Source organism: Capsicum annuum, chromosome 10, assembly GCF_002878395.1.
Source record: "Capsicum annuum cultivar UCD-10X-F1 chromosome 10, UCD10Xv1.1, whole genome shotgun sequence".
Taxonomy (NCBI): Eukaryota; Viridiplantae; Streptophyta; class Magnoliopsida; order Solanales; family Solanaceae; genus Capsicum; species Capsicum annuum.
Window position 1 is genome coordinate 8,550,414 of NC_061120.1, and position 27,489 is coordinate 8,577,902.

Consider the following 27,489-nt stretch of genomic DNA (forward strand, 5'->3'; position numbering starts at 1 on the left):
CGAGTCATTCCCCTTGACTCCTAGAAGATGTAACTTCTAGTAGAGTCATTCTCCTTGACTCCTAAAAAGATATATCTTCTAGTCGAGTCATTCCCCTTGACTCCTAAGAAGATGTACCTTCTTGTCGAGTCATTCCCCTTGACTCCTAAGAAGATGTACCTTCTAGTCGAGTCATTCTCCTTAACTCCTAAAAGATGTACTTTCTAGTCGAGTCATTCCCCTTTACTCCGAAGAAGATGTACCTTCTAGTTGAGTCATTCCTCTTGACTCCTAAGAAGATGTACCTTCTAATAGAGTCATTCCCCTTGACTCCTAAGTACCTTCGAGTCGAGTCATTCCCCTTGACTCCTAGAAGATATACCTTCTAGTCGAGTCATTCTCCTTGACTCCTAAGAAGATGCACTTTCTATTCGAGTTATTTCCCTTGACTCCTAAGAAGATGCACCTTCTAGTCGAGTCATTTCTCTTGACTCCTAAGAAGATGTACTTTCTAGTCGATTTATTCCCCTTGACTCCTAAAAATATGTACTTTCTAGTCGAATCATTCCCCTTGACTCCTAAGAAGATGTACTTTCTAGTCGAGTCATTCCCCTTGACTCCTAGAAGATGTACTTTCTAGTCGAGTCATTCCCCTTGACTCGTAGAAGATGTACCTTCTAGTTAAGTCATTCCTCTTGACTCATAAGAAGATGTACTTCCTAGTCGAGATTCTTAGAAGATGTACTTTCTAGTCGAGTCATTCTCTTTGACTCCTAGAAAATGCACTTTCTAGTCGAATCATTCCAATTAACCCATAGAAGGTGCATTTCCTTGTTTGGATTTTTCAAGTAGTTATGATGTGACTTTCACAAAAGTCCTCTATGATAAACTGGGGCAAAAAATTTAATTCCTGTTGTTTAGAACTTTACTTTTTGGCAAATGGAATCTCTCTTTATAATAATATTTTTTTGGAATACTTTCTAGTTTTGATGTGATTTCAGGAGTCCACCTGGAGAACAGAGTGAAGAAATTGAAAGTCAACAGATTGAAGAAACAGCAAGTCAGGAGCTCGTCTGGAGAACAGGGTGAAGAAATTAAAAGCCAAGTAACAAGGTGATGAAATGGTAAGTCGGGAGCTCGCCCGGAGAACAGAGTAAGGAAATTGCAAGTCAGGAGTCCGCTTGGAGAATAGGGTGATGAAACAGCAAATCAAGAGCCAAGGAAAGCTGCATAGATAGGACTTTGGTAATTTTATTTATGTTTGTAACTTCTAGTTTTTATTTTTGATGTAATGATAGAGCCGCGTACCGGAACCTCGAAAGGACCTCACTCGACTCTTCAACTTGGTATAGTCCTTTTCCTTCTGTGACTTGATTTCCTCATAACTTGGATAGGTAGAATGTCCCAAATCAAGACACGGTAGTACTCTATCCTTCTTTTTCTTTCTTTTGAATAATGGTTGGGTCAAAATTCTGTTTTGTTGTTTACTTCTTTGTCTGAAAGCACTTTGTGTTTACCTCCAAAAAGGGACATAATGTAGACACGTAATTTTGTCCCTCCAAGGACATGTGTTTACCATTTTTTACCATTCTCAAAAAATGGTAAAAAACCATGTATGCATATGTGAGGGGGGTGTGCGCGTGAGGGGTGTGTGTGCGTGAGGGGTAAAAAATGGAAAAAAAAATCATGTATGAATAGGGTGTGTGTGCATAAAAAATCACAGCTTCACACATTCACACTCATACACCATATTCTCTTTCTCACATACATACACACCCCTCACATATGCATACAGAGGGGAATTCCACTTTTCATTCATCCACAGACATATCAGCACACACGATGAACACAGCTCACTGGAACACACCCAGTGAATAAAATACATACACAGTTACATATACACTCCACAGAGCTTCCTTACGATTCCATTCAACACACACCATTGAAATACATACACAGCAACACAATTCGCACAACATACGCACACATAAATCAGTGAGGAAAAAAAAAAAAAAAGTTGGAGAGAGAGAAAAATGAAAGAGAATGGGGAACGATCAGAGAAAAATAGTGAGAAACAGTAGAAGGTCGACCCATTCCGACTAATTTTCACCAGAATAACTCCGATCGTCTCCTCCTTTTTTTCGGCTAAAACTATCTCCCCTTCACCGAAAATCACCAACCAGCCAGCTCCTGAGCCATTTCTCGGCTGACCCACCGAGACCCATCGGAAACGCTGGCAAACCAGTTGTGATTTCGGTCAAATGACCGCCGAAAATAGTCTACCAATCAACTCCTATGTTTTCCAATTTCGTCCTCATCTTGCCGGAAGAACAATTGGCTATTTCGTTTAATTATGGGTTGGATTCGTGTTGAGTTCTTTGGATCGAGCTTTGAATTTTGTTCCAATCCATTGGCGGTGTTGAACAATTTGGATTTGAAATAAATTGAGGTTCATTTCTTATATCTTTCTCAATTAATTCTAATTTTTTGATATCTTGGTGTGTTAAATTCATACTCTGTGGATTTTGTTTTCATTGATTTTGATATATTTTGGTTCATTATGAGTGAATGTGGATATCGATTAGTTGATTCTATATTGAAATTGGCAATTGGTTGAGAATGATGTGAATTCATTTGGGCGGGAAATCGACAATTAATAAAAGTGAATATTGGCTTGTGTTGATTAATTGTTTTGTTCGATTTGAAATAGACTTTAATTTTGTCGAACGGAATAGTATCATATTTTAGGTTGAGCATCTGTAGGCAGACAATAGGGGGTAGGCAAAACTTAGAAATCGTGGATTGATGGAATATTTGAAATATGTGTTGAATGGTTTTGTCTTATCGCACTTAGATCAATTGTACTATTCTGTCGGGGAACGCCCCGAGGTATCTGTATTGTTTTATTCGGGAAAGGCCCCGAGAAAGTTGTATTTGAAAATGGCGCGCGATCAAGGCCCGGAACGTCGGGTAGACTCTGGAGCGTAATATAGGATTAGTGTAAGATAAAATAGATCTTAATTCAAGTACTTTTATTTTTCAAACTTTATAATTTGGACGGGACATTATTTTGTTTTGATTTTGTTTGGTTTGTTTACTTTTTATGTTTGATGGTTTACACATCACGTAGTGTCATACTAGCCGATATACTCCATGAAGCGACCGTGGTAGAACCACAGGATCGAAGGGTGCCTAACACCTTCCCCTCAATCAACAGAATTTCCTAACCGAAATCTCTGTTCGAGGATCAGTTTTTAGAGTCAACCTGATTTTTAAAAGTGGATTTCCAAAGGTGACTTGGCACACCAAATTTATGCCAAGTGGCGACTCTGAGTTCAAATGAAAAAGAATCCTTTTCGAAACAAATTTTATCTTTTGTCACTTAATAATAAAAACCCTTTCAAATTTAAACTTAAAATCTCTTCTTTTTGGTTAAAAAAAGGGGTGTGACCATACCCCTTGATTAGTTCATGGCTCAGCAATGTGTTATCATGGAGCATTCTCCTTGGGACAAAGGTTGGGACAAAGGTTGCCTGGGATTTATCTACAAGAATTTCCATAAGAGGCTGCAATCTTTGTGCAAGCATTATGGATATAATTTTGTAGATGGTGGTGCAGTAGGAAATGGGTCTATAGTCCCTGATTGACCCTGGGTGCTTTGTCTTGGGTATGAGGGTAACAGAGGTTCTTTTAATAAGTGCATACATTTCATTTGATTTAAAGAATTGAAGAACAACTACTATTACCTATTGACCTATTATAGTCCAGCTTTGCTTGAAAAAATGGGAATTGAACCCATCAATTCCTGGGGCCTTATCATCAGCAATCCCCTTGAAAGCAGCCTCTACATCTATTGCAGTAAAAGGTTGAATAAGCTGAAGCTACTAAGTTTTTGTGAAGGTTGGGCCATTCCTGATCACTGCCGGGTGAATCCCTGGTAGGTGATGGGCTGCTTAGCCTAATAAGTTTTTCTAGAACTCTACTACTTCAGATTTTATATCATCTGAGTCTCTAATTATATTACCATCAGCTATAGTTAGTACTTTGATCTGGTTCTGGATTTTCCTTCCCTTCATGTGTGCAAAAAAGTAAGAAGTGTTAGAATCTCCCAGTTTGATCCATTGCTCTCTTGCTTTTTGCCTATATATGCTCTTCTCTATGTGCCTCCATTTATTTAGTATGCTCTTCTCTATGTGCCTCCATTTATTTAGTTGTAGCTGTAATTCCTTATCCTCATCAAATACTTCAGTTGGTATGGGAGCATTTGTCATGAGGCTCTGCTTTTCAAGTAAGTCCTTCCTTATACTGCGTACCTTCTCTGTTACACCTAGGTATTCCCTCTTATTTAGAAGTTGAATTTCTTGTCGGATCCCTTTCAAGTTTTGCCATATTCCTCTCGGCCCCTGCCACTGTAGTACCCATTTATCTTTAACAGTTGCTTTGAAATCAGGATGTTGTGCAATACCATTGTAAAACTTGAAAGGTCGATGCATGTTATCTTCTTGTTCCTCCAAAGATATGTTGATAGATGAGTGATCTGAGAATTGAGGTTGCAGCACTTGTACTTGAGTTGGAGGCATGTTCAATCCCCATTCTGCATTTACTAGCGCTTTATCAATCCTGTTGTAGACATGCTCGTTTGTCCAGGTAAAGGATCTCCCTACAGCAGGCATTTCTGAGATGTTGCATTCTTCAGTAAACTCCCTGAAGTCTCTTTTCATATTCCTGCACAGGATTTCCCATCTCCCTATTCTCTGAAGTGAGTATTGAGTTAAAATCACCCATTATCAACCAAGGCTCCTGAACCTGTGTATGAATTGCTCTGAGTACTGACCACAAAGGCTGCCTCGCAGCTATTGTATGTCGTCCATACACTGTTGTAAGTAGGAAACTTACTCCACTGTTATGGCTGCTATACTTTCCACGAATGTACTGTTCAGTTGTCTCAAGGACTGTGTATAACACTTCATCAGGGTTCCATGCCACCCAAATTCTACCCCTAATACTAGTTGTAGCATTTGTGGTCCAGGCCCAACCTAGCATCACCTTATTCATAATAGCACTAGTTTTATCTCCTCTAACCCTATGCTCATTTATAGTGATGAAACTTACTTTATTCCTTTGTATAAACAACTTTAACTCTTTTTGCTTTAATCTTTGGTTGAAGCCACGCACATTTCATGCAGCAATCATAAGATATGGGAGTTTAGGTGGTTTACCACCCAGATTCTCAATGATTACACCGCCATTACTTGGTCCTGGTTGATGCAGAGTACACTCAGCACTTGTTCCAGTTCCTGCGTTTTGTTGTTCCTTCCCCTTTGTAGCAGATTTTTGCCACACATTTTACCACCCCTCATGCTCATGAGATCTTTCTTTCTCAGGTACAATAGTTTTCCCTGTGTCTTCCCCTGGAACATGTTCTTTTACTGGTACCACTTCTCTTCCTCCATCCCTTGTTGGCTTCTACATTTGTTTCTCTTCACGGGGAGGTTCATTTTGTGCCTTTTTATGCTTAATTGGTGGGGGCGCAGGTTTCTCTTGACATACATACCCAACTTATAAGCATTTTTGGCAAAAAGTCAGCTTCCAGTCATACCATACCTTCTAGTCATAGATATTTCCTTTGGAATCTTGCACCTTAATACTCTTCGATAGTTTTCGAGTAACATCCACTTCCACTAGAATTCGAGCAAAAGATATTCGACTTGTATGAGTAGTGCATTCATCAACATATAGAGGTTGCCCCCCCAAGCTGCTCCCTATTTTGCTTAATGTTACAGCATTCCAGCAGTTCAAAGGGAGGTTGGGGAGTTTTATCCAAAGTGGGATGGTTGATAAAATATCCTCATTGAAATTAAACTCTGGTGACCATGGCTTCATTATAACTGGTCTCTTAAGTAAATAATGCGGTCCAGAGCACAGTATACCATCCTTTTCTTTCTCATTTGCAAACCTGATCACAAAGTAACCATCCGTATGATATAGCACCATTGGTTTAGCTCAGAACGTGCCCTGTGCCGTAATAAATCTCTCCATGTCCCCTATAGATGGGGTCCTTCCTACTACATATAAGACTATAGCTGCCTTCCATTTAGCTTCCTCACTCGCGACATCATCAGCATATATCTCAACCAATTTTTCGCCATCCACAATTGCCGGTGGGATAAAAGTCAGATTCATACCGTTCGATGACATATGGTTTGTAGTAAACAGGTGCTTCCATTCCTTTGCCGGCTTGTTCTCTGGCAGAATCAATTTTCGAGATGCAGTTCGCTGCACGATACCAATCTCCGCTGGACTGTTGGAAGAAAGTGGAAGGTACGCAAATCTTATTCATTACCTATCGGCATTGATTATATATAATATAAATAAATATTACGCAATATATATTAATATTGGGTCACATAAAATATATTTAAAAGAGTTGTTAATTTTGATATACACGTAATAGATCGATCAACACTAATTACACTAAAATAAAAAAGGCTCATTCATAGATAACACAAAATTATTAGTCATAGTAAAATTCTACCACCAAAGCCATGCCCCGTTTGCGGTCGACGTTCTGACTTTGTCCGTCGACTACTGAATGTTCCAATCTGATTCGATTTATGATTGCTTTTGCAACCTTATCCCGTGGGATGATAGTGAATGTGGTTGCTCCTCCCTTAATCAGAGGTCTATATTTAGAGCTCTAGGTATGAAAAGAATCTTTTAGGCCGTATGCGCCACGAGTTAGGTTTTGTTGTACTCTAATACGAATATTAGATACCAAATAGGAAGTATTTTTTTTAAAAAAAAGTAGAATTTTAAATATTCCATCTTACCCCTAAGTCAAATTTATTGTAAAACGAATTATAATATTAGATTAATATTTCTTGTAGATAGTCAAATCTTTGAATTTCTTTGTAAGCAATATAAGAATTAGATTCCTTTGTTAGATATATAGCGCACAGTATAAAAGCACCTTCATTTCGGCGGATACAATTAATATATTCAAATAGCCTTACCAAAAATATGATTTTGATAGAAAGATACTTATCATGCAAAGAAAAACAATATGGTCACCATCTTGTCTATTTAAAGACTCTGTCACATGTGTTAATCATTCATAAAAAGGTAGTCCGTCAAGGAAGGATCGAACCACGAGAATTTATTTTATGGAGCAATAATTTGCATTTCTGCAAAACGATTGTTTTCAAGTCACATGACAATTGTTTTACCGGTTACTCCAAGACTCCCCTTAAAAGGATGGGGTTATGTTCCACCAATATTTGATTTATTTAAATTCATTTAAAAAATAATGCATTTAGTAGTTAAGATCAAAAAGATTAGGTTCTACACTTAAAAATAGAATTTGAGAAAAAAATAGAATTAAAGTTTTGTTATTAGTGTACAAAATATTCTACGGGTAAATTTGATTTGTTATTGCAGATACCAAATTTTTTACATAAAATTGAGTAACCTGCAATAATAGATCAAGTTTACTTGACATAGAATATTTTGTACACTGATAGTCCACAAATCTAAAATTCTAAAAAATAAGTAAACTTAATGATTGAAATCCTTTAGTAAAAATAGTTATAAATTGATCTCAAAATCAACTTATAAAATTATTTTTAAACAAAATCAACCTCGAATTTCAATCTATTTTCACAAATTCTTTTCGAAGAATTATAAATTAAAAAGTCTTCAACAAGGAAGGATATAGTTGCCATGGATCCCTAGGTACTGCGATTTTAAGTTGGAACAAATGTATGAACAATATATTCATGGAAAGTTGAAAATATATGCGACATGTTGGGTGTAGGTGGAAACAAAATTCTCACGTTGGTAGGCGGTAGCTGAAAAAATTGGGAAGCTACATATAAAATGCAAGATCTCTTAATGATGTAAAACTTTTGGGGGGACATCGTGCGAGTTTGGTTCAAAGTGGATTATATCACACCATGTAAGATAGTTTACATTGGTACTCATCTCAGAGCCCAAGTTAGACAGGATGAGTTTGAGAATGTGGCGAAGCGATGGAGTGCGAGGCTTGGTTTGCTTACCTTTTACGAGCTTGGAGATGCACACATAAAAAGAAGCTAGTTACGGGCTTCTGTTGCCATAAAAGTACTTAGAGTATGTAATTGACACAGTGAATCTCAGTGACCCATGAATCATGGTGATGCTTCCATATGAAACTTAGTTCGAGGGAGGAGATTTTTGGGTGAGCGAACAAAAGTCCCAGCTAAAAGGATTATAAAACTAGATATAAGGTGTAGGATCTCTTAATAATGTGAGGTCTTTTGAGAAAACCTGTGTGAAATTTGTCCAAAGTGAAAAATATCACACCATGTAAGAGTATTATTCTACTTCACTTTTCTTACAAGAATGGTGGCTTATTCACCATAAGATGATTCAAATCCTCCTAATAATTATTTGTTGGGAGGTGTGGAAGATTACAGTGGCGTAGGTTGGTCAGTCGAACACCACCACCAACAAATCTAGTGTATTCCCACCTAGTGGGGTCTGGGGGGGGGGTAAGATGTACGCAATCCATACCTCTACCTCTAAAGAAGTAGAAAGGCTGTTTCCAATAGACCCCCGGCTCAAGTCACGAGATACCACACAAACTCATAGTAAAGCACAGAACAAGATTACATAACCTAAATACGGCACCCATAAATATTAGAAAACAGAGGAAAGCACACAGATTCGTAATAAAACATGGAACACGGAATCATAACAAGAATAAAACCCCCACCAAGTAATTCCCTACATTAGCGACCTAAATCGGCCCTAGTCTTCTGCCCTAATTCGCGTCCTCCAGACCTTCCTATCTAGGGTCATGTCCTCGATGAGCTGTAATTGCTCCATGTCCCGCGTAATCACCTCACTCCAGTACTTCTTCGGCCTACCCCTACCCCGCCTAAAACCATCCAACGCTAGCCTCTCACACCTACGAACCGGAGCATCCATGCCCCTCCTCTTTACGTGCCTGAACCATCTCAATCGGGCTTCCCGCATCTTGCACTCCACTGGAGTCACACCAACCTTCTCCCAGATAGTCTCATTCCGAACTCTATCCCCTCTAGTCAGCCCACACATCCAGCGCAACATCCGCATTTCTGCCACCTTCATTTTTTGGATGTGGGAGTTCTTAACTGGCCAACACTCCGCTCCATACAACATGGCCGGACGGACTACCACCCTGTAGAATTTACCTTTCAGCTTGGGCGGCACCTTCTTATCACACAACACCCCCGACGCGAGCTTCCACTTCATCCATCCCGCCCCAATACGGTGCGAGACATCCTCGTCAATCTCACCGTTACTCTAGATCACGGAGCCGAGGTACTTGAAACTATCCCTCTTACATACCTCCTGTGATTCCAGCTTCACTACTACCTCATTCTCCCGCCTCATGTCATTAAACTTGCATTCCACATACTCTGTCTTGCTTCTGCTCACCCTGAACCCTTTAGACTCAAGAGTTTGCCTCCACACCTCTAATTTGTCATTCACACCCCCTCGAGTCTCATCTATCAGAATTACATCGTTTGCAAAAAGCATACACCAAGGCACCTCTCCTTGAATACGCTGCGTCAACACATCCATCACCAATGCAAACAAAAAAGGACTAAGAGTAGATCCCTGATGCAATCCTGTCAAGACAGTGAAATGCTCTGAGTCTCCTCCCGCCGTCCTCACCTGAGTTTTCGCTCCATCATACATATCCTTAATTGCTTTGATATATGCCAGCGGTACTCCACTCACCTCCAAGTATCTCCAAAGCACCTCCCTGGGGACTTTGTCGTAAGCCTTCTCCAGGTCAATAAACACCATGTGCAGGTCCTTCTTCCTTTCCCTATACTGTTCCATCAACCTCCGCACCAGGTGAATTACCTCCGTCGTCGAACGGCCAGGCATAAATCCAAACTGGTTTTCGGAAATAGACACTATCCGTCTCAGCCTCACCTCGACCACTCTCTCCCAAATCTTCATAGAGTGACTCAATAACTTAATCCCCCTATAGTTATTGCAACTCTGGATGTCACCCTTATTCTTATAGAGAGGGATCATGGTACTCCACCTCCAAGCCTCGGGCATCTTTGCCGTCTTGAAGATTTCATTAAACAATCCAGTCAACCACTTTACTCCAGCCTCTCCAAAGAACTTCCAAAACTCCACCGGTATCTCGTCCGGCCCCGTCGTCCTACCCCTTCGCATCCTGCGAACAGCCTCTCTAACCTCTTCTACCTTAAAACGTCTACAATAGCTAAAATCCCGACACTCCTCTGAGTGCTCCAGTTCCCCTAACACAATAGCTCTATCCCCTTCATCATTCAAGAGCCTATGAAAGTGCCATCTATTCTTAATGTGGCTGTCCTCCACCAACACTCTACCGTCCTCTCCCTTAATGCACCTCACCTGATCGAGGTCACGACCCTTCCTCTCCCTAGCCTTAGCGAGTCTAAACAACTTTTTCTCCCCTCCTTTCCCCTGTAACCCTGCATACAAGCTCTCAAAAGCGGCCGTCTTAGCTGCCGTAACTGCTGACTTAGCCTCCTTCCTAGCTAGCTTGTACTCCTTCCTGTTTACCCGCTTCTCTTCTTCATCCTTACTCTCAACCAATTTAGCATACGCCCCTTTCTTGGTCCCCACTTTCTTCTCCACCTCTTCATTCCACCACCAATCCCCCCGATGATGCCCGGCCCGGCCCCTAGAAACACCCAACACCTCTCTTGCATTCTCCCTGATGCACCTAGCCGCCCTATCCCACATACTATCCACGTCCCCCCTACACTCCCACACCCCCATTCCCGCCAACCTCTCCCCTATCTCCCACGCATTCACTGGCGTCAAGCCGCCCCACTTAATTCTAGGTCTACACTCCTTACTCCTCCTCTTTCTATTCTTATTTATACCCAGATCCATAACCAAGAGCCTATGCTAGGTCGAAAGATTCTCACTCGGGATGACCTTACAGTCCTTACACAACGCCCTATCCTCTTTCCTAAGCAACAAAAAGTCAATCTGGGTCCTGGCTATCGCGCTTCGAAAGGTGATCAGGTGATCGTCCTTCTTCGGGAAGCCCGAGTTCACCACCACCAGCCCAAAGGACCTCGCAAACTCCAATAGAGTAGCCCCCTCTTCATTTCTCTCCCCAAAACCAAAACCACCATGCACATCACCAAAGCCTCCCGGTAACGCCCCGATGTGCCCGTTGAAGTCTCCTGCTACAACAATCTTCTCCGAGCTAGGCACGCCTCTCACTACCTCCTCCAACGCCTCCCAAAACCGCATCTTCTCCTCCCCCTCCGATCCCACTTGCGGCGCATAGGCACTACACACGTTCAGGGTAAACCCCCGAATGACCAACTTAATAGTCATCAACCTATCGTTGATCCTCTTCACCTCTACTACCTGACCTCTAAGCTCTGCATCTACTAAGATGCCAACTCCATTCCTACGTCTCTCACTCCCAGAGTACCACAGCTTGTAACCATCCACCTCCCTAGCCTTAAACCCTACCCACTTGGTCTCTTGAACACACGCAATATTGATCCTCCTCTTCCTAAGAATCTTCACAAGTTCTATGGACTTACCCTGAAGGGTTCCTATATTCCAAGACCCAACCCTCAGCCTACCATCACTATCCACACGCCCTCCACTCCCCCCCCCCGCAGCCAAACCTTGGCCTCCCTCCCACTCCCGCCCTATCCTCATCCCCCGCCCCTACCTCGGCCCCACGCCCCAACCCCCTCGGAAATACAAGACAAAGGCTCACACAAATTCAAAGGAATAATCCAGGAAATAGACAGGAGACAAACAAGAAACCAGAAACAAGACAAAAACAAGGACAAACAAGACAGAAACAAGCAACAAACTAAACAAACTAAACGACAAAATAAAGAAAAAAAGTTCAACGAAACCAAAACTGAAAAGAAGTGGCTAAATATTAAAGTAAAGATGTCACCGGTATGTCTGTGTGCTGCTGGTTAAGACAATATCGATGTCGGAATAGCTGCCGGAGCGTCGCCGGCGTCTTCGTACCCACTTGCTTTGACCGGTGCTACCCCTTTACACTTCGCCGCAGCCGAGGAGTCGAGCCGAAGGGAGCCCTAGTCCCGCCGGCGACAGCAGTGACGGGAAGAGAAAGGGAAAGAGGGGGGAGAGAAGGGGGATAGGGAGATCTGGGGAGAGTACCCTTACCTATTTCCGGCACGCCTACTCCGTCTCCGGTGTCGGCCGGCCGGTGGTGGTCAGTGAACGAAGTGTACCCGAAAAAGAAGAAGATTCTCCCCGAAAAGTGTTCGTCTTATTTCTCGTTCGGAGGAGCGGGGGTCTGGCTCGCGTGGCTTCCGGCGTGGGGGATGGTCGCCGTTGACTGGTGGCGCTGGAAGCTGGGTTGGTTCGCCGCTGCTGGTGGCGGCGGAGATTTCTCCGGTGGTTGCGGCGGCTAGTCGCTGGGGTCGTTCGGTTGGTCGCCGGAGACGCTGGAATGGGGCTGTTCGGCGACGAGATCGGAGGAGAAAGGGGGGCGCGGCGCTAGCTTCTTGAGAGAAAGAGAGAGAGAGAGAGAGAGAGAGAGAGAGACGGTATCAGACGAATTATAGACAGATTCACGAAATAGTTTCTTTGGTCAGTCGAACACCGTTCATCGAAAAATTGTACTACATACATGAAAAAATTATACAAAGTATATAGACATAAATTATTTTTCAGACCTATATATTTAATCTTGAACACCCTTAATGAAATTTCTTACTTCGTCATTGGAAGAACAGATGTGCTTATATAGATATGATAACCACAATGGATTCTTACTATAAGAATGCAACAATAAACTCTATGGTACCTCAAAGAAGTTATGGACAAAGCTTTTCCAAACTTCAAATGTTGTATAAATGCCATCATCTTTGTGAAGTTGTGGATTGACTCGAACCAAAAATCATCACTAAGAATAGGGTATGTTGAACCATATAATTAAAATTGTGAAATTCAAGCATTACAACTTGATAATTCATGAACAAGGAAGAAGAGATGAGAGAGTGAAATTGTAAATTTTATTCATCATCAAAATCACGTGTTACAATCTGATATTGTGCCTTATATATAGGCTATGAAAGAGATACAAAAATATCTAATAACTACCTCCTTCTAGAATATTCTATTTGATACCTCATTGCACCTAACTAATCATTTGTCTAACAACCTTCAACATCCTATACAGTTGACTCAGCAATATACTAACTAAATATCTACTCCTATCAGTGCTACATATTAGTGAAACAGGTAGTCACACATGTGTCTTTAAAACACGCCTCCTCAAGTTACAGGGTGCAAGATATTTAGCACACCAAGCTTGCCTAATAAATGAGCATGTTGAGCTTGGCTTAGCCCCTTAGTAAAAAGATCAGCCACTTGGCCTTGAGAGTGAACATGTATAGCTTGTATCAATCCACTTTTGATCTTGTCCCTGATGAAATGGCAGTCAATCTCTATGTGTTTTGTTCTCTCATGAAACACAGGATTATTGGCCAACTGAATTGTTGAATTGTTGTCACTAAAGACTGATATGGGTAAGGTAATGGAACCTTGAGTTCATGAAACAAGCCAACCAACCAAGTTATCTCAGCAACTACTGAAGCCATGCTTCTGTACTCAGCTTTAGCAAAACTCCTGGAAACAGTGTGTTGTTTCTTGGACTTCCAAGAATCAAAGATTCACCAAAATGAACTGCATAACCAGTAACTAATCTCCTAGTGTTGGGACAAGCAGCCCAATCTGAGTCACACCAGCAAGTTAGAGTGGTAGAATGTTTAGCCTGTAGCTAGATTCCTTGACCAACAGAGCCTTTGAGGTACCTGACTACCCTGATAGCAGCCTCCCAGTGTGATCTCTTGGGATGTTGCATAAATTGGCTGAGAGTGTGGACTGCAAAACTGATAGCTGGTCTAGTAATAGTGGCATACATGAGTTTGCCTATTAGTCTTTGATAAGAAGAAGCATCAGACAATAAATTATCACCTTGTGCACCTGTGGTTTGATCATACTCAAGTGAAGTCAGCCTCACATTAGACTCTAAGGGAGTGATTGCAGGTTTTGAACCACTAAGACCAGTATCTGAAATTAATTCTAGGATATATTTTCTTTGATTTAATATCACCCCTGAAGTTGATCTGAGAACTTCAATACCCTAGAAGTATTTGAGATTCCCCAAGTCTTTCACCTTGAACTGCTGGTGCAACTTGGCTTTTGTTGCATCAATCAAATTAGCATTGCTTCCTGTAAGGAGCAAGTCATCAACATATACAAAAACTATCACTGTGTCATTACCTTGATGCAGAAAGAAGAGAGAATAATCATGATCACTTTGAGTGAATCCAGCTTCAAGCAAAGCATGAGTCAGTTTCAGGTTCCATTGTCTGGAAGCCTGTTTGAGGCCATACAAGGATTTGAGCAACTTGTAAATCTTGTGCTCTCCTTGGTTTTTGAAACCTTCTGGCAGCGCCATATACACTTCCTCTTCAAGATCCCCTTGTAAAAATGCATTATAGACATCCATTTGATAGAGAGGCCATCCTTTAGATACTACTACAGCAATCACACTCCTGACAGTAGCCATTTTTGCCACTAGTGAATATGTCTCATGATAATCAAGCCCTTCTTGTTGGCTATATCCCTTGGCCATTAATCTTGCTTTGAACCTTTCCACTTCACCATTTGCAAGATATTTAATCATGTATATCCATTTGGAACCAACAGTGTTCTTCCCTTTGGGTAGGTCAACAATGGTCCATGTGTTGTTTGCCTCTAATGCTTGAATTTTTAACTTCATAGATTCACCCATCTTTCATCTTTTACAGCTTGTTTGAAGTGTTGAGGCTCAGTCAGAGCAGAGAACTTTGACAAGTAACACTGATATGCTAGTTTTAGTTTACTGTAAGATAGGTTGTTATCTAAGGGGTACTTACATCTCTGGGATTTTGAAGTGTCAACATAATCATGCATCCACACACACAGGAGGTCTTCTTGTTCTCGTTGGTCTACTTGAAGTGGGTTGAAGCAGGGAACGGTTATCTTGACATGTTTCTTCGTGAGTGGTGCCAGGTGAAGTTACACCAGGTACTGCATCATCAGAGGACCCTTGGCAATCAACATGAGTATTTGCATCCTTAACATGAATATCCTCTAAAGGGACATCAGCACCAACTTCATCATATATGGAGACCAGGAAGTCATTGATGTCTTCATCAATTTTGGAAGTATCTGCACGTTGGGATCCTGCTTGTGATGAATCAAAAGGGAAAGAATCTTCATAAAACACAACATCCCTACTCACTAATAATCCTTTTGAGTTAATGTCCAGTAACAAGTAACCCTTTTAAGATTCTAAATATCCTACTAGTACAGCAGGTTTAGCTCTTTCAGAGAACTTGTCATCCCTTGGAACAACAGTCATATAACACAAACATCCAAACACCCTCAAATGTGACAACTTGGAATCTTTAGAGAATAACAACTAAAATGGGCTCTTACCATTCAGGACTGAGGTTGGTAACCTGTTCATGATATATACTGCAGCTTTTACACATAATCCCCAGTACTTGATGGGCAAATAGGATTGATATTTAAGAGCTCTAGCAATATTCAATATGTGTCTGTGCTTCCTTTCCACCACTCCATTTTGCTGTGGAGTGTAAGGACAGCTGGTCTGATGTAAGATTCCCAGAGAGTGGAACAACAATATATGACATTGAGTATTAATAAACTCAGTCTCATTATCAGATCTAATGGCTTTTATCACCACTCCAAACTGTGTTTTAATCATGGATATGAATGTCTTAATAGCTACTATGGTCTCAGATTTTAGCTGCAACAGATGAATCCAAGTATATCTACTATAGTCATCCACCATAGTCAAGAAATAACACTTATTATCAAATGTAGGTGTTTTATAAGGACCTCATAAATCTATGTGTACAAGTTCAAAACATGCAGAACATCTAGTAGTACTTGTGGGAAATGGCATTCTTGTTTGTTTAGCTAGTGGGCATACAGTACATTTATTCAATATATCTACATCACTATGATTCATCAAAATATCCAAGTCTCTTAAAACCTGAGGAGTTGGGTGCCCAAGTCTTTGGTGCCATAGTTTGCAATTAGGAACAACAACCTCTGCAGTGAACCTGTTGTGTTTTGCTCCTTCTTGAACAACATTATCTTTTCATTCTCCTTTAAGAACATACAGTCCACCCTCTTGTCTACCAATCCCCTTCACCTTGCCATTGAAGAGGTCCTAAAATATGCAGAAATCAGGATAAAAGGACACAAAGCATGACAGTTCCTTGGTTATCTTAGCAACAGACAACAGATTTAGTCTAAAATCTGGAACAAAGAGAACATCTTTGATCACATCATCTGTAAAAATGTATGCTTCTCCAGTGTGAGAAATTGTGACTTCATCTCCTGTTGGAAGGTGCAATTTGTCCAAATGCCTTGGAACCAAGCTGTTGCTATCTTTAAACAAGTATCTATTGGCAGACACATGATGTGTAGCCCCTGAATCTACAATCCAACTATCAGAACAAGTCTTGGATAAGAAGCAAGTAACAATACCTGTCATATTGACTTGTTTCATATCCTTGGTATCCTTATTCAACATGTTTATGATTTGATTGTACTCTTCATCAGTGAATGTATGTGGTTTTGTTAGTGGTACAGAATTGGCATCATGACTGGAACTGGCAGTATCAGTTGGTCCTGCTACCATGCTACCATGCTTGCAGTTTGGGAAAACTTGCTACCAGTGTTAGTATAGTTGTTACCCCTATTATGCAGTGAGAAATTATTGCCACCAGCATTATATGACCTGAAATTTGGAGGAGCATAACCTTGTTTCTTCTTGTTCTTCCAATCATTTGGATATCCTATCAGTTTGTAGCAGTTTTCTTTAGTATGACCTGAAATTTGATAGTAGTCACACCTTCTACTCTTGTAATTTGTGTTTCCCTGTCCATAACCGTAACTGCGATTCACTTGCATAGCAAGAGGTTCTGATCTGTCGTGTATAGCAAGTGTACATGCTGAGTGTTATATCTCATCCTCTATGAGCATAGCATAAGATTGATTGAGAGTTGGAGTTACGCTCTTAAGTAAGATCTGTCTCCTAGCTTGATCGCAGGACTCATTCAAACCACTCAAAAATTGTAGAAGTCTCAGTTGACACATATGATCTGAGTACTCCTTGGATTTAGGGCAATCACAGCTAGGATTAGGAACCAGAACATCATACTTACTCCACAAGGTCTTCAACTTAGTAAAATAAGCTGAGATTGAATCAGTACCTTGAGAATGCATATTGATTTCACGATGCAATTGATATATACGCATACGATTCACTTTATCATATCTTTCCTTCAAAATCATTCCAGACTACGCAAGCATTTGTAGCATACATGATCCCAGATAGTAAGCTTTCACTCACAGTATTCATGATCCATAAGAGGACAATCGCATTACACGTTTCCCACTGATCATGAAATTCTTCTCTGTATGACTCCTTGTTGTAGGGTCCAGTGACAAAACCATACTTTCTCTTCCCTAAGAGAGCAATTCGCATGGATCGACTCCAAAGACTATTGTTTTCTAAACCAGTTAATTTGATTGGAATGAGTATAGAGATTGAACTATCTGAAGCACCTATGAAGAGTGGATCACTTTGATCAATTTTGGGTGCCATGAATGAAGAAATTCCGCTACAAAATCAACTAAACTTGCAGAAAAATCGAAATACTTTTCTATATTAGCACCCTGGCTTTGATACCATGTGAAATTCAAGCATTACAGGTTGATAATTCATGAACAAGGAGGAAGAGATGAGAGAGTGAAATTGTAAACTTTATTCATCATCAAAATCACGTGTTACAATATGATATTGTGTCTTATATATAGGCTATGAAAGAGATACAAAAATATCTAATAACTAGCTCCTTCTAGAACATTCTATTTGACACCTCATTGCACCTGACTAATCATTTGTCTAACAACCTCTAACAACCTTCAACACCCTATACAGCTGACTCAGCAATATACTAACTAACTAAATATCTACTCCTATCAGTGCTACACATTAGTGAAACAGGTAGTCACACATGTGTCTTTAAAATAAAAATAAACACAAATAAAAGTTATATATAGTGTAGGGATTGGTGGAATGGATAGAGATAACACTCATGTGAGGTATAAATCATAATAATCCCGGGATAAAATGTAGGATTATTTTATCCTATGTTTGGTTGGAGGTATTAGTTAGCCAATGGATTATTTACCCCATAATTTATGCTTTAGTAATGAGATAAGTTTATCCCATATATATATGATAGGATAATTAATCCCGGTATAACTTGTTCCCAACCAAACTATCCTTCAGTATATAGCAGAGAATGTGAAACATACATTGTACAACAGTATCCTGTTTTTTGTTTAGATTGCTTAGAATCTGTGTTTGTCTATCAGGTCAGGTCTAGGGCCCCTCTATTGTTTTTAGTTATCATAATTGATATACAACACCCTAGAACATATGTATAAGGCTATTTGTTTCTTTTTTGACTTAATTTCATAAGATTTGTAATTTTTCGATCTAGTGTGCTATCAAAGAACCGATTTACGATGTCTGTAAATTATTAATGGTATTACTCTTGTTAGAAACTCATTTCTGCTGATGCCGACTTCATGTCAAGTTGGAAGTGAGGGGTGGTGTATATATGGCTGTAATTATCGTTAATCGTGGTGATTGTTGGGTTAATCGTGGTATAATAGTTGTGTTGGTTGGGATGTTGGTCTTGGATTGAGCTCATTCTAAGTTCTTGGCTGGTCTTACTTATTTTTTGGTTTGGTTTGGTTTCTTTTGATTTGCTCGATAAAGTGTGGCACACATAAACCTGTCAAACGGGTCGGTCTGACCCGTCCCACGAGAAAGCCTGGACCGATTTGATCTGGCCCGGTCAGCCCCCGGGCTGTAGGGTTGCCGGTCCACTGGGCCGAAAAATTTTTTGGGCCTAGTTAATCCAGCTCGGACCCAAACCGAACCAGCCCGGCTCGGTTTAATTTTAAAAAAAAATAAATCTGGAAAAAGCAAAAATTTTGATTTAAAATTTTTTTTAAAATTTAAAAAATTTCCTATAAATACCCTACACTTTTAAATCATTTGCCACACAATTTTCATTCTCTCAAATCTCATTCTCTCTCAAATATTCTATATAAGTCTTAAAGTGCTCAATTTTATTTTTTAATTTTGTGATTACAAAGTACGAGTGGAAGTTTCTAAAGTTGCAACTTTCGGATACTTCCAAAATTTGGCATTGTCCTTTTAATTTTTAATTAGTGTATTAATTGCTGAATATTTAATTATATTATCTTTGTGTGTTTTGAATTTTTTTAGTTTGATTTATATTATGGATAAATTAAGAAACATCGGTAAAAGTGTTAAAAAAAAATTGTCCCAGAAGTGGTAGTGATAGTAAAAAGTAAATTACTAGCGGTAGAGGTAGTTCAAGTAGTAGATATACCCTTGCGTCTCAGGTACTACTTAGTCAACCTTTTGAGGAAGAAGTAGGTGTAGGTGCTCACAATATGGATTATTTAGAAGCTCAGAAAAATTACGATATAGAAGAAGAAAATGAAGTAGATGCGGTTAATTTAGATGAAGATGATGAAAATATTGGTGAGACACCCGCAGTAGGAAATGCTAATGTTAGATATGAATTAGTTAATCACCCTGCCCATCCTCCTCGTGCCCCAAGATCTCGTAGATCAACTAGTATTGCATAACAATTTTTTACACGTATAGAAGGAGAAACTAAGGTGCAATGCAATATTTGTCAACAAGTATATAGGCATTAAAGATGAGACAATCAAGGGGGTACGGGTACGTTAATAAGACATATAAATGATAATCACAAAAGAGAGTTACTTATTGCACAAGGTGGTGAGGTTGTTGGTGGGCCAACACAAACTAGAATGGACCCAGCAACCAGTCAGGTAGTGAAGACTTATAATAAATTGAGGGACCGGGAAAAAATAGCAAAACTGGTGGCTGTGGGTTATTTGTCTTTCACTTTTCCTTCTTCGGATGTTTTTATTCATTATATTCAAGCAATTTATAATCCTATGTTTAATGGTATTCCTAGAAGTATTTGTTGGGCCGATATTTTTAGACTTCATTCACAATATGTTTATTATTTATCTACATTGTTAAAAAAATATTCAATGTAGAATGACTCTAACTTCTTATCTTGGTCGTGTTGTTAATAGAAATGATTATTTAATCATTACTTGTCATTGGATAGATAATAATTTTGTTATGCAAAAACGTATTCTAGCTTTTTTGTATGATGAAGATTGTAGACATACTGGAGAATTTATTGCTTAATTTATTACTAAAATTGCAGAATTTTATGGTATTGAAAGAAAAGTTATATGTATTGTTTTTGATAATGCTCCTAACAACAACACTGCTATTGAAAAGTTAAAAAATGATCTCTCTCCGCCGTTATCTGAAATATTTCATGTTAGGTGTGCTGTCATATATATAATTTAATTGTAAGAGATGGTCTTGAATTTTTTGAGTTTTATATTGAAAAAATTCGACTTGCTGTTAGTTTTATTCAAAGAAATAATTGAAAAAAAAATTAGAGAATTTAAAGTTAAATGTGAATAAAATGGACTTACGCCTATATTTATACCTGGAGAATGTAATACTAGATGGAATGCTACGTATGATTATTTAAAAACTTGTCTTGCTTATAAGGTTCCTATTACATTGACTTTTAACCAATATTGTGGTTCATTTGCTAATTTGGCTGAATGTATGCTAAATGATTCTGATTGGGCTGCAATTGATGATCTTGTTAAGTTTTTGAAAATATTTTATATAGATACGGTTGAATTTTTCGGTGCTTATTATCCTACTGTTTGTAATATTTTACTCTCTCCGTTTAAAAAAGAATGACCTACTTTTCTTTTTAGTCCGTTTAAAAAAGAATGACCCCTTTCCTTTTTTGGCAATACTTTAATTTCAACTTTACACATGGCATGCTTAGGACTACAAGATTAAAGGGCATTTTGGTACATTTAACACAACTTTAATTTAAAACCACAAGATTCAAAAGTCTTCTTTATTTTCTTAAACTTTGTGTCAAGTCAAAGTAGGTCATTCTTTTTTAAACGAAGAGAGTAGTATATTTAGTCGATATTTCTGGTTTGCTCAAAGAATTTAAGAATAAAAAAGGTTACAAAGAAGCTGTTAGTGCTATGTTTGTTAAATTTAAAAAAATATTTTATCCCGATTGTTCTTATTTACTTGGTTTGTGCTATACTAAATCCATGTATGAAATTTAATACTATGTGCCACTTTAGTACTCTTATTTATTCTAACTTAGAGATAACTACTAACAATGATTCTGATGATGAAGAACAAGGACAACCATATTTGTTTACGGCTATGAGTAATACGAACAGTTACTTAGAAAAATTATATAACCATTATGTCGATTTACTTGATGTAGCTGTACTGACAAATATCACTCCAACTGTCACTCCTCATGCTTCCGAGGAGCTATCATTTTCTAAAAAAGTAGCACAGAATGGTTTTCCTTATTACTTTTATGATTTAAATGTTTGGAACAACATTGAGGTGGGAACTTACACAGCAACTTCTCGAAAAGAGTTTAAGTATTATCTTTGAACACCGGTAGAGGATTGTCGACGACGGATCAACGCGTTGGATTGGTGGAAGAATAATGAAAGACAATATCCTGTGCTTTCAAAATTAGCTAGAGATATATTGAATGTTCCAATGTCAACTGTTGCATCGGAGAGCGCTTTTAGTCAGGGACGGCAATAGCTTGGGGACAATCGACACTCATTGGGGAGCAATGCTATGAATATTCTAGTTTGCCTCTGGGATTGGATTAGAGAGGGAAGAAGAAATCAAGGAATAGAGGTGGAGCCGAAAGACGAACAGAATCTTGAAAAAACTATGACTTCAAGGGAGAACTCATCACAATCAAGTCCAATGCATGATTTTGCCCCTATTGATTTTGACTATCCTATGTCAGTTCTCGTTAATATTAACACGAATGAGTTGGAAAAAATGATGCAAAATTTGTAGATTTTTCATTCATGTAAATTATAAATTTTAGATCATTTTGCAATTAGTAAAATACAACATTCATTCACTCTTTTATAATTTTTTTCATTTAAATTGAATTTCTAGTTTGAATTAAATACTTTGTTTTAATATATTACTAATTTACTATCAAACTTTACACTAAGTAATACTGTAATAGACAATTAAACATAACATTATTACAAACATATATACACATAATAAAAAATTAAATTTCTTTTAAGTTCAAAACCTTAAGTATTATTATATTAAGTAGCATATTTTCTATAGTCTCTAAATTATATATATTTAATATTTTAACGTACACATATAATATATATAATTTTCATATATATCGTTTCAACTTTCAAGTGATATTTTAAGTAGTATATATTCTACATATATGTGTACATATTTTTTATATATTAAAATAGTATATATTTAATGTGTATATGTTTTTAAAGTAGTATAATATGTAGTGTATATATGACTATGTGTTATATCTGTATATATTTTCTAAAGTAGTATGTATATACTATATAGTGTATATATGTTGTATGTATATTATTTAAAGTATTAAATACATTATATGGTACGTATATATATGTATATATTTTCAATAAATTCTAAAGTAGTATATATTTAACGTATACATGTGTATATGTTTCTAAAGAAGTATGTATATAGTGTATATATGTTGTATGTATATTATTTAAAGTAGTACGTATATTGTAGATTCTAAAGTAGTATATATTTAACGTATACATGTGTATATGTTTTCTAAAGTAGTATGTATATAATGTATATATGTTGTATGTATATTATTTAAAGTAGTACATATACTGTATGGTACATATATATGTGTATATATTTACAATAGACTCTAAAATAGTTCTCCCTCCGTTTCAAAAAGAATGACCTACTTTGACTTGGCACAAAGTTTAAGAAAATAAAGAAAACTTGCAGGGGCGGATCTAGGTTGAAAATTGTGGTGCTTCGACACCCGTTAAACCCGACTCAAAATATAGGTATAAATAATATAACAAATGTATTAAAATTGATATAAGATGGAAAAAAACACCCGTGAAATCAAGAAGACAGCTGGGTGCTTTGATTTCCATGTGGAACCTTATGGCTTTGAGTGTAAATATATGTGTTTGAATCTCCCGAGCACCCATGACTCCTATATCCTGAGTCCACCATCGTGAGAGTGGGCGAATGAGATAGGATTGTCTGAGGGAATTTAGTTAGAACTTTTAGAAAAATTTTAATAATTTATGCGAACCCCCGTTAAGTTGAGGTGTGTCTCAGCAGTTTTGGGTATAGTTCAAGGGTGAAATAGGATATTCTCTCTTAAGAAAATAAGAAAAAATATTTTTTTAATCTAGCTATATATATATATTGCTACCTCCAAAAAATTGCATGCATCGTCCAAGAATTTAGTTATTTCTAAGAAATATGATTAAATTTCTTATATATAATGAATTCTTTGTGGTGAAAAAAGTTAAAAGACTTCTTGTGATATAGCATGATATCTTGATGATTTTTTAATTAAACAATAATGATTAGTTATATATGGACTACAAGTTATTTTGAACATGTAATAAATTCTTGGCATTATGAAATAAAAACTATAAATAAAACTAGAAAGTAAAGGAAAAAAAATTGATTATTATGTATTAAGACAAACACCTAGATTACAAACTAAGAGTACAAAAAATTAATTTATACCATAAAATTTTTAAAATTTAAAACCAAAACCATATCAAAGCAGAAAAATATCAACATTTTTTCACGGTTTGATTAGGTTTTCGATTTGATACTTTTTTTTTTGTGAACAGCATTCAGCTTAGAAAAAGCTAGGATCATAAAAAATTTGCATATGAGTAATTTATATTTGGATTTTGACTTGCTCTTGGTGATAAATCTACTGAATTAAATTCTATTAAGCCAGATTCAATAATGTAGTCCCATAGGGATTCCATGTCATTATTGCAAGATGGTCCATAAATCAACTCCTTCATCTTAGTACACAAAGTTGTCTCTTTAAATTCTATTGTTGAACTTTTATTGATATGCACCTGAAAAAAAAATCAAATATTAAATGTTAGTTTAAAGTTTATACTAATATAGTTTCATTTCCTAAAAAGTTGACAACTAGAAGAACAATAATTTCATGTAATTATTAGAAAAAGATTTCAAATTCTAACATGTTTGTATTAGGGAGAGTTTGATATCGTAATAGTTAAATTGAGACATCACACATTGCGCTCTTGCGATTAGATATAAAATTAAGGACATGTGAGCTTCTTTTGTGAGTCATTATTTCATGTGTTATTTGAAAGAAGTTTAAGTATATTTTTACTTTAGACCGCCTATTTTATTGAGCCGTTTCAGTGTTCAAACACACTCTTAATTATTAAGATACTTACAACAATATTTTACATATACTAACCTTAGATTCATGAGAAATCTGCAGTGTAGAATTTCCATTGAGTTTAAAGTTGGTAGACACAACTTCAACACCTTCCTCATGGCATAATCGAATGATTTTATTAAAAGTGGCTATATTGTCAAGGCTAGTTATTAAAACCACAACCATGTTTGGGCCCATTTCATGGAATTCAATCTGAGGTGGTGACTTGCTGCTTGGGCCGGGCTCATTAGTTGCATTGGATGATTGGGCCTTCTTTGGGCCCATTTTCAACTCTTCCAAGTGTTTCTTGTTCTTCTCCAAATTCATTTTCAAGCTTTCTATGTAATTCACTGCAGCATCTATTTGATCAGGCACTGCAGTTGTTGTTCCCTGCAAAAGTCTAATTGTATTAGAAAAAAAAAAAAAAAAGTATATATATATATATATATATATAGCAGTTATGAGAAGAGGATTCAGAATTTTAATAACTATGTATTGTGAAGCACGCTGATTGATCTATACGGTGCTTCCTCTCTCTCTATCAATTAAAACCTTATATTCATAGAAAAAGTTGCTAGGCATTTTTATTTTTTTTCTATTTTGACTTATATGAAGTTTCTTTCTTTGCCTCATAAAAATCGTTGTTTTAGATGATGCATATGTAGAAAGCCTATTTGGTTCTAGTAGTTACTTGACTAGATAGTCGCACGTAATGACAGATCACGGTCATATTATTAAATGCTTGTGGTGAGAATGGGTTTCGTTCTAGTGCTCGAAAATGATATTTCAAAGCTTTGGTATGTTCTCCATTACTTGCTGCCATGGGGTCGACCTATGAACAAGTTTATTTTTTGTAATGTGTTTCTGATTTGGATCAAAACCACTGGATTCTATCGAATACTTTTTACTCTATACTCGTACTTTGCATGCATGCACAAATGATGTTAGCTAAGAGCAAGAGATTATTAACCCTATGAGAAAAGGGGAATATTGTATGCAATGCGGAGGTGGATTCAGAATTTAAATTTAACATGCAATACTAACTTGAGTTGATAAGAAATATAGATACAATACAATGGTATTTTTTAGGCAAAAAATAATGTTGAGAACATTATATAACTAACCTTAGAGGTAGATGGATGTGTAGGGAGCATAGAATGAAGTTGATTACATAGGTTCTTCATGTGATTCCTTCTATTCTTCTCCACATATTTTCTTTCCAATTTTGGACCTGATTTACGCTTCATGTTTCTTTCCATTTTACCTCTTGATTACTATTTTTAGACACTTTTTTCTCTAGGTATATATCTTGTAAACTTTTTGTTTTGCCTATTGAATACTATATGCTAGAGTGATATAAATTATGTAACTCCTTTTATAGCCACAAAGGTCACTGATTCCCCATTGGGGTCAACAAGAACATGTTGCAGACATAAAAACAGTTAGTGATATTGAAATTAGAACGTCTTACGTTGTTGTCATATTTAATTCTCAGAGAGAATCGGCGAATTTAGAATTTGAAATTTGTAAGTTTCTATAATGGGATTCAAATAAATATAAATTGACGTGCTTATGAAACTTGAAACACATGTATGTGTACTTTAGTCTCTTCAGTCTTTCTGTCTTTTTTTTTTTTTTTTTGGTCTTATTTTCTTTTATTGGAGAGGCTGAAATACTTTGGTATTCCATTAATTAGTTGATATTGTTGAATTATATTTATATCACGCGCACAAAATTATTGAATAGTTAGGAATTGTCTGTTTTCGTCTGAGTGTTGAAAATAACCTTTTTGTTTTACAAGAAAAACGGCAGTATAATGTACTAAGCTCCCGTTATGTGTGGAGTATTCTCAAAGACGGAGCCAAAATAGTAAAAGGGGGTTCGAACGGAAAATTATATTGTTAATGTATGATTAAAATTATTTTTATGTTGAACTTCCTTCGGTGAGTTTTTCTTCAGATTTTGAACCCTCTCAGCAGAAATCCTGGCTCCGCATCTGAGTACTCTAGGATTAAGTTGTTAGTCTCTTAAAAAATGTTGCCGCATCCGTGTCGGATCCTTTAAAAATATACTATTTTTGGAGGATCCGTAAAGGATCCGACACGCATCTGTCGACATTTTGAAGAGTCCAAGCAACATAGCTCCATAGGAAAGGATTTGACCATAAGAGTTTGTTTCATTTCTGTAAAAGGTTGTTTCCACATCTCATACCCAAAATCTCCTGATCACATAACAACGTTACTGATTATGATAGTGCTCCTTTAGTATGGATGGCAATGAGGAGAGGGGAGTGCAGGTTTTGGGGGTGGGGTGGGGGGGGGGGGGTTACGGGTTTTATGTGGGTTTAGACTAAACAAAAACTAAAATATATTCTTGCTAAGTTGAGTTTGTCGCACAGGACTTGTTTAGTGCGGTTTACATTATTTGTGTGGTTTGCAGGCTATTACACAGTGGAAGGTTTATCCGGTGCGTACAAAGTGCTCACCAAAGAATACTCATAGCTCGCTCGAAGGACAGAGATTATCGCAGTTGTGGGTTATCCTGAGTTAAAAAAAAGCAATATTATGATTCCAATACATGATATGTAATTGGTTGTTCCCACCGGATTAGATTGTTTAAATCCATACAGTTATGTATCTTTTTCAATGGAAAGCTTCATTTGCACTGTTCATTAGTTGTATTTTGCTTCTAGGAATATCTAAACTTGTGTCCTTCCTGGAATTGTTATTTACTTACCAACTTATTAAAGGTTAGGTAAGTTGAAGAATTTTCAACTAATATAGTCAATATGTACAAATGATTGAGGCATTGCCTACTTAATGATTGGTGGAGTTAGGATTTTCACAAAAACATACAAATAAATCGAAGGGGTTTCAACATCTATTATATACACGTAAAAATAATTTTAATCATGTATAAATAGTAT

General features: G+C 37.5%; 1 protein-coding gene across 1 annotated transcript; it reads right to left on the reverse strand.

Moving 5' to 3' along the window:
- Positions 1–23,800: 23,800 nt before the first annotated feature.
- On the reverse strand, positions 23,801–25,880 carry LOC124888117 (transcription factor bHLH162-like). The gene is made up of 3 exons (XM_047398471.1): positions 25,688–25,880; positions 24,603–24,953; positions 23,801–24,228 (listed from the first exon to the last, which is right to left on the reverse strand). Exons 1-3 carry the CDS (start codon positions 25,820–25,822, stop codon positions 24,013–24,015), a joined length of 702 nt encoding a protein of 233 aa, XP_047254427.1. The 5' UTR covers positions 25,823–25,880; the 3' UTR covers positions 23,801–24,012.
- Between the last annotated feature and the right edge of the window lie 1,609 nt (positions 25,881–27,489).

Excerpts from the sequence above, each read along its gene's own strand:
- LOC124888117 (XM_047398471.1), bottom strand. The coding sequence starts at position 25,822 with ATGGAAAGAAACATGAAGCGTAAATCAGGTCCAAAATTGGAAAGAAAA. Across the intron at positions 24,954-25,687 it reads CACATCCATCTACCTCTAAG|GGAACAACAACTGCAGTGCC; the intron begins GTTAGTTATATA and ends AGACTTTTGCAG. Across the intron at positions 24,229-24,602 it reads AGATTTCTCATGAATCTAAG|GTGCATATCAATAAAAGTTC; the intron begins GTTAGTATATGT and ends TTTTTTTTTCAG.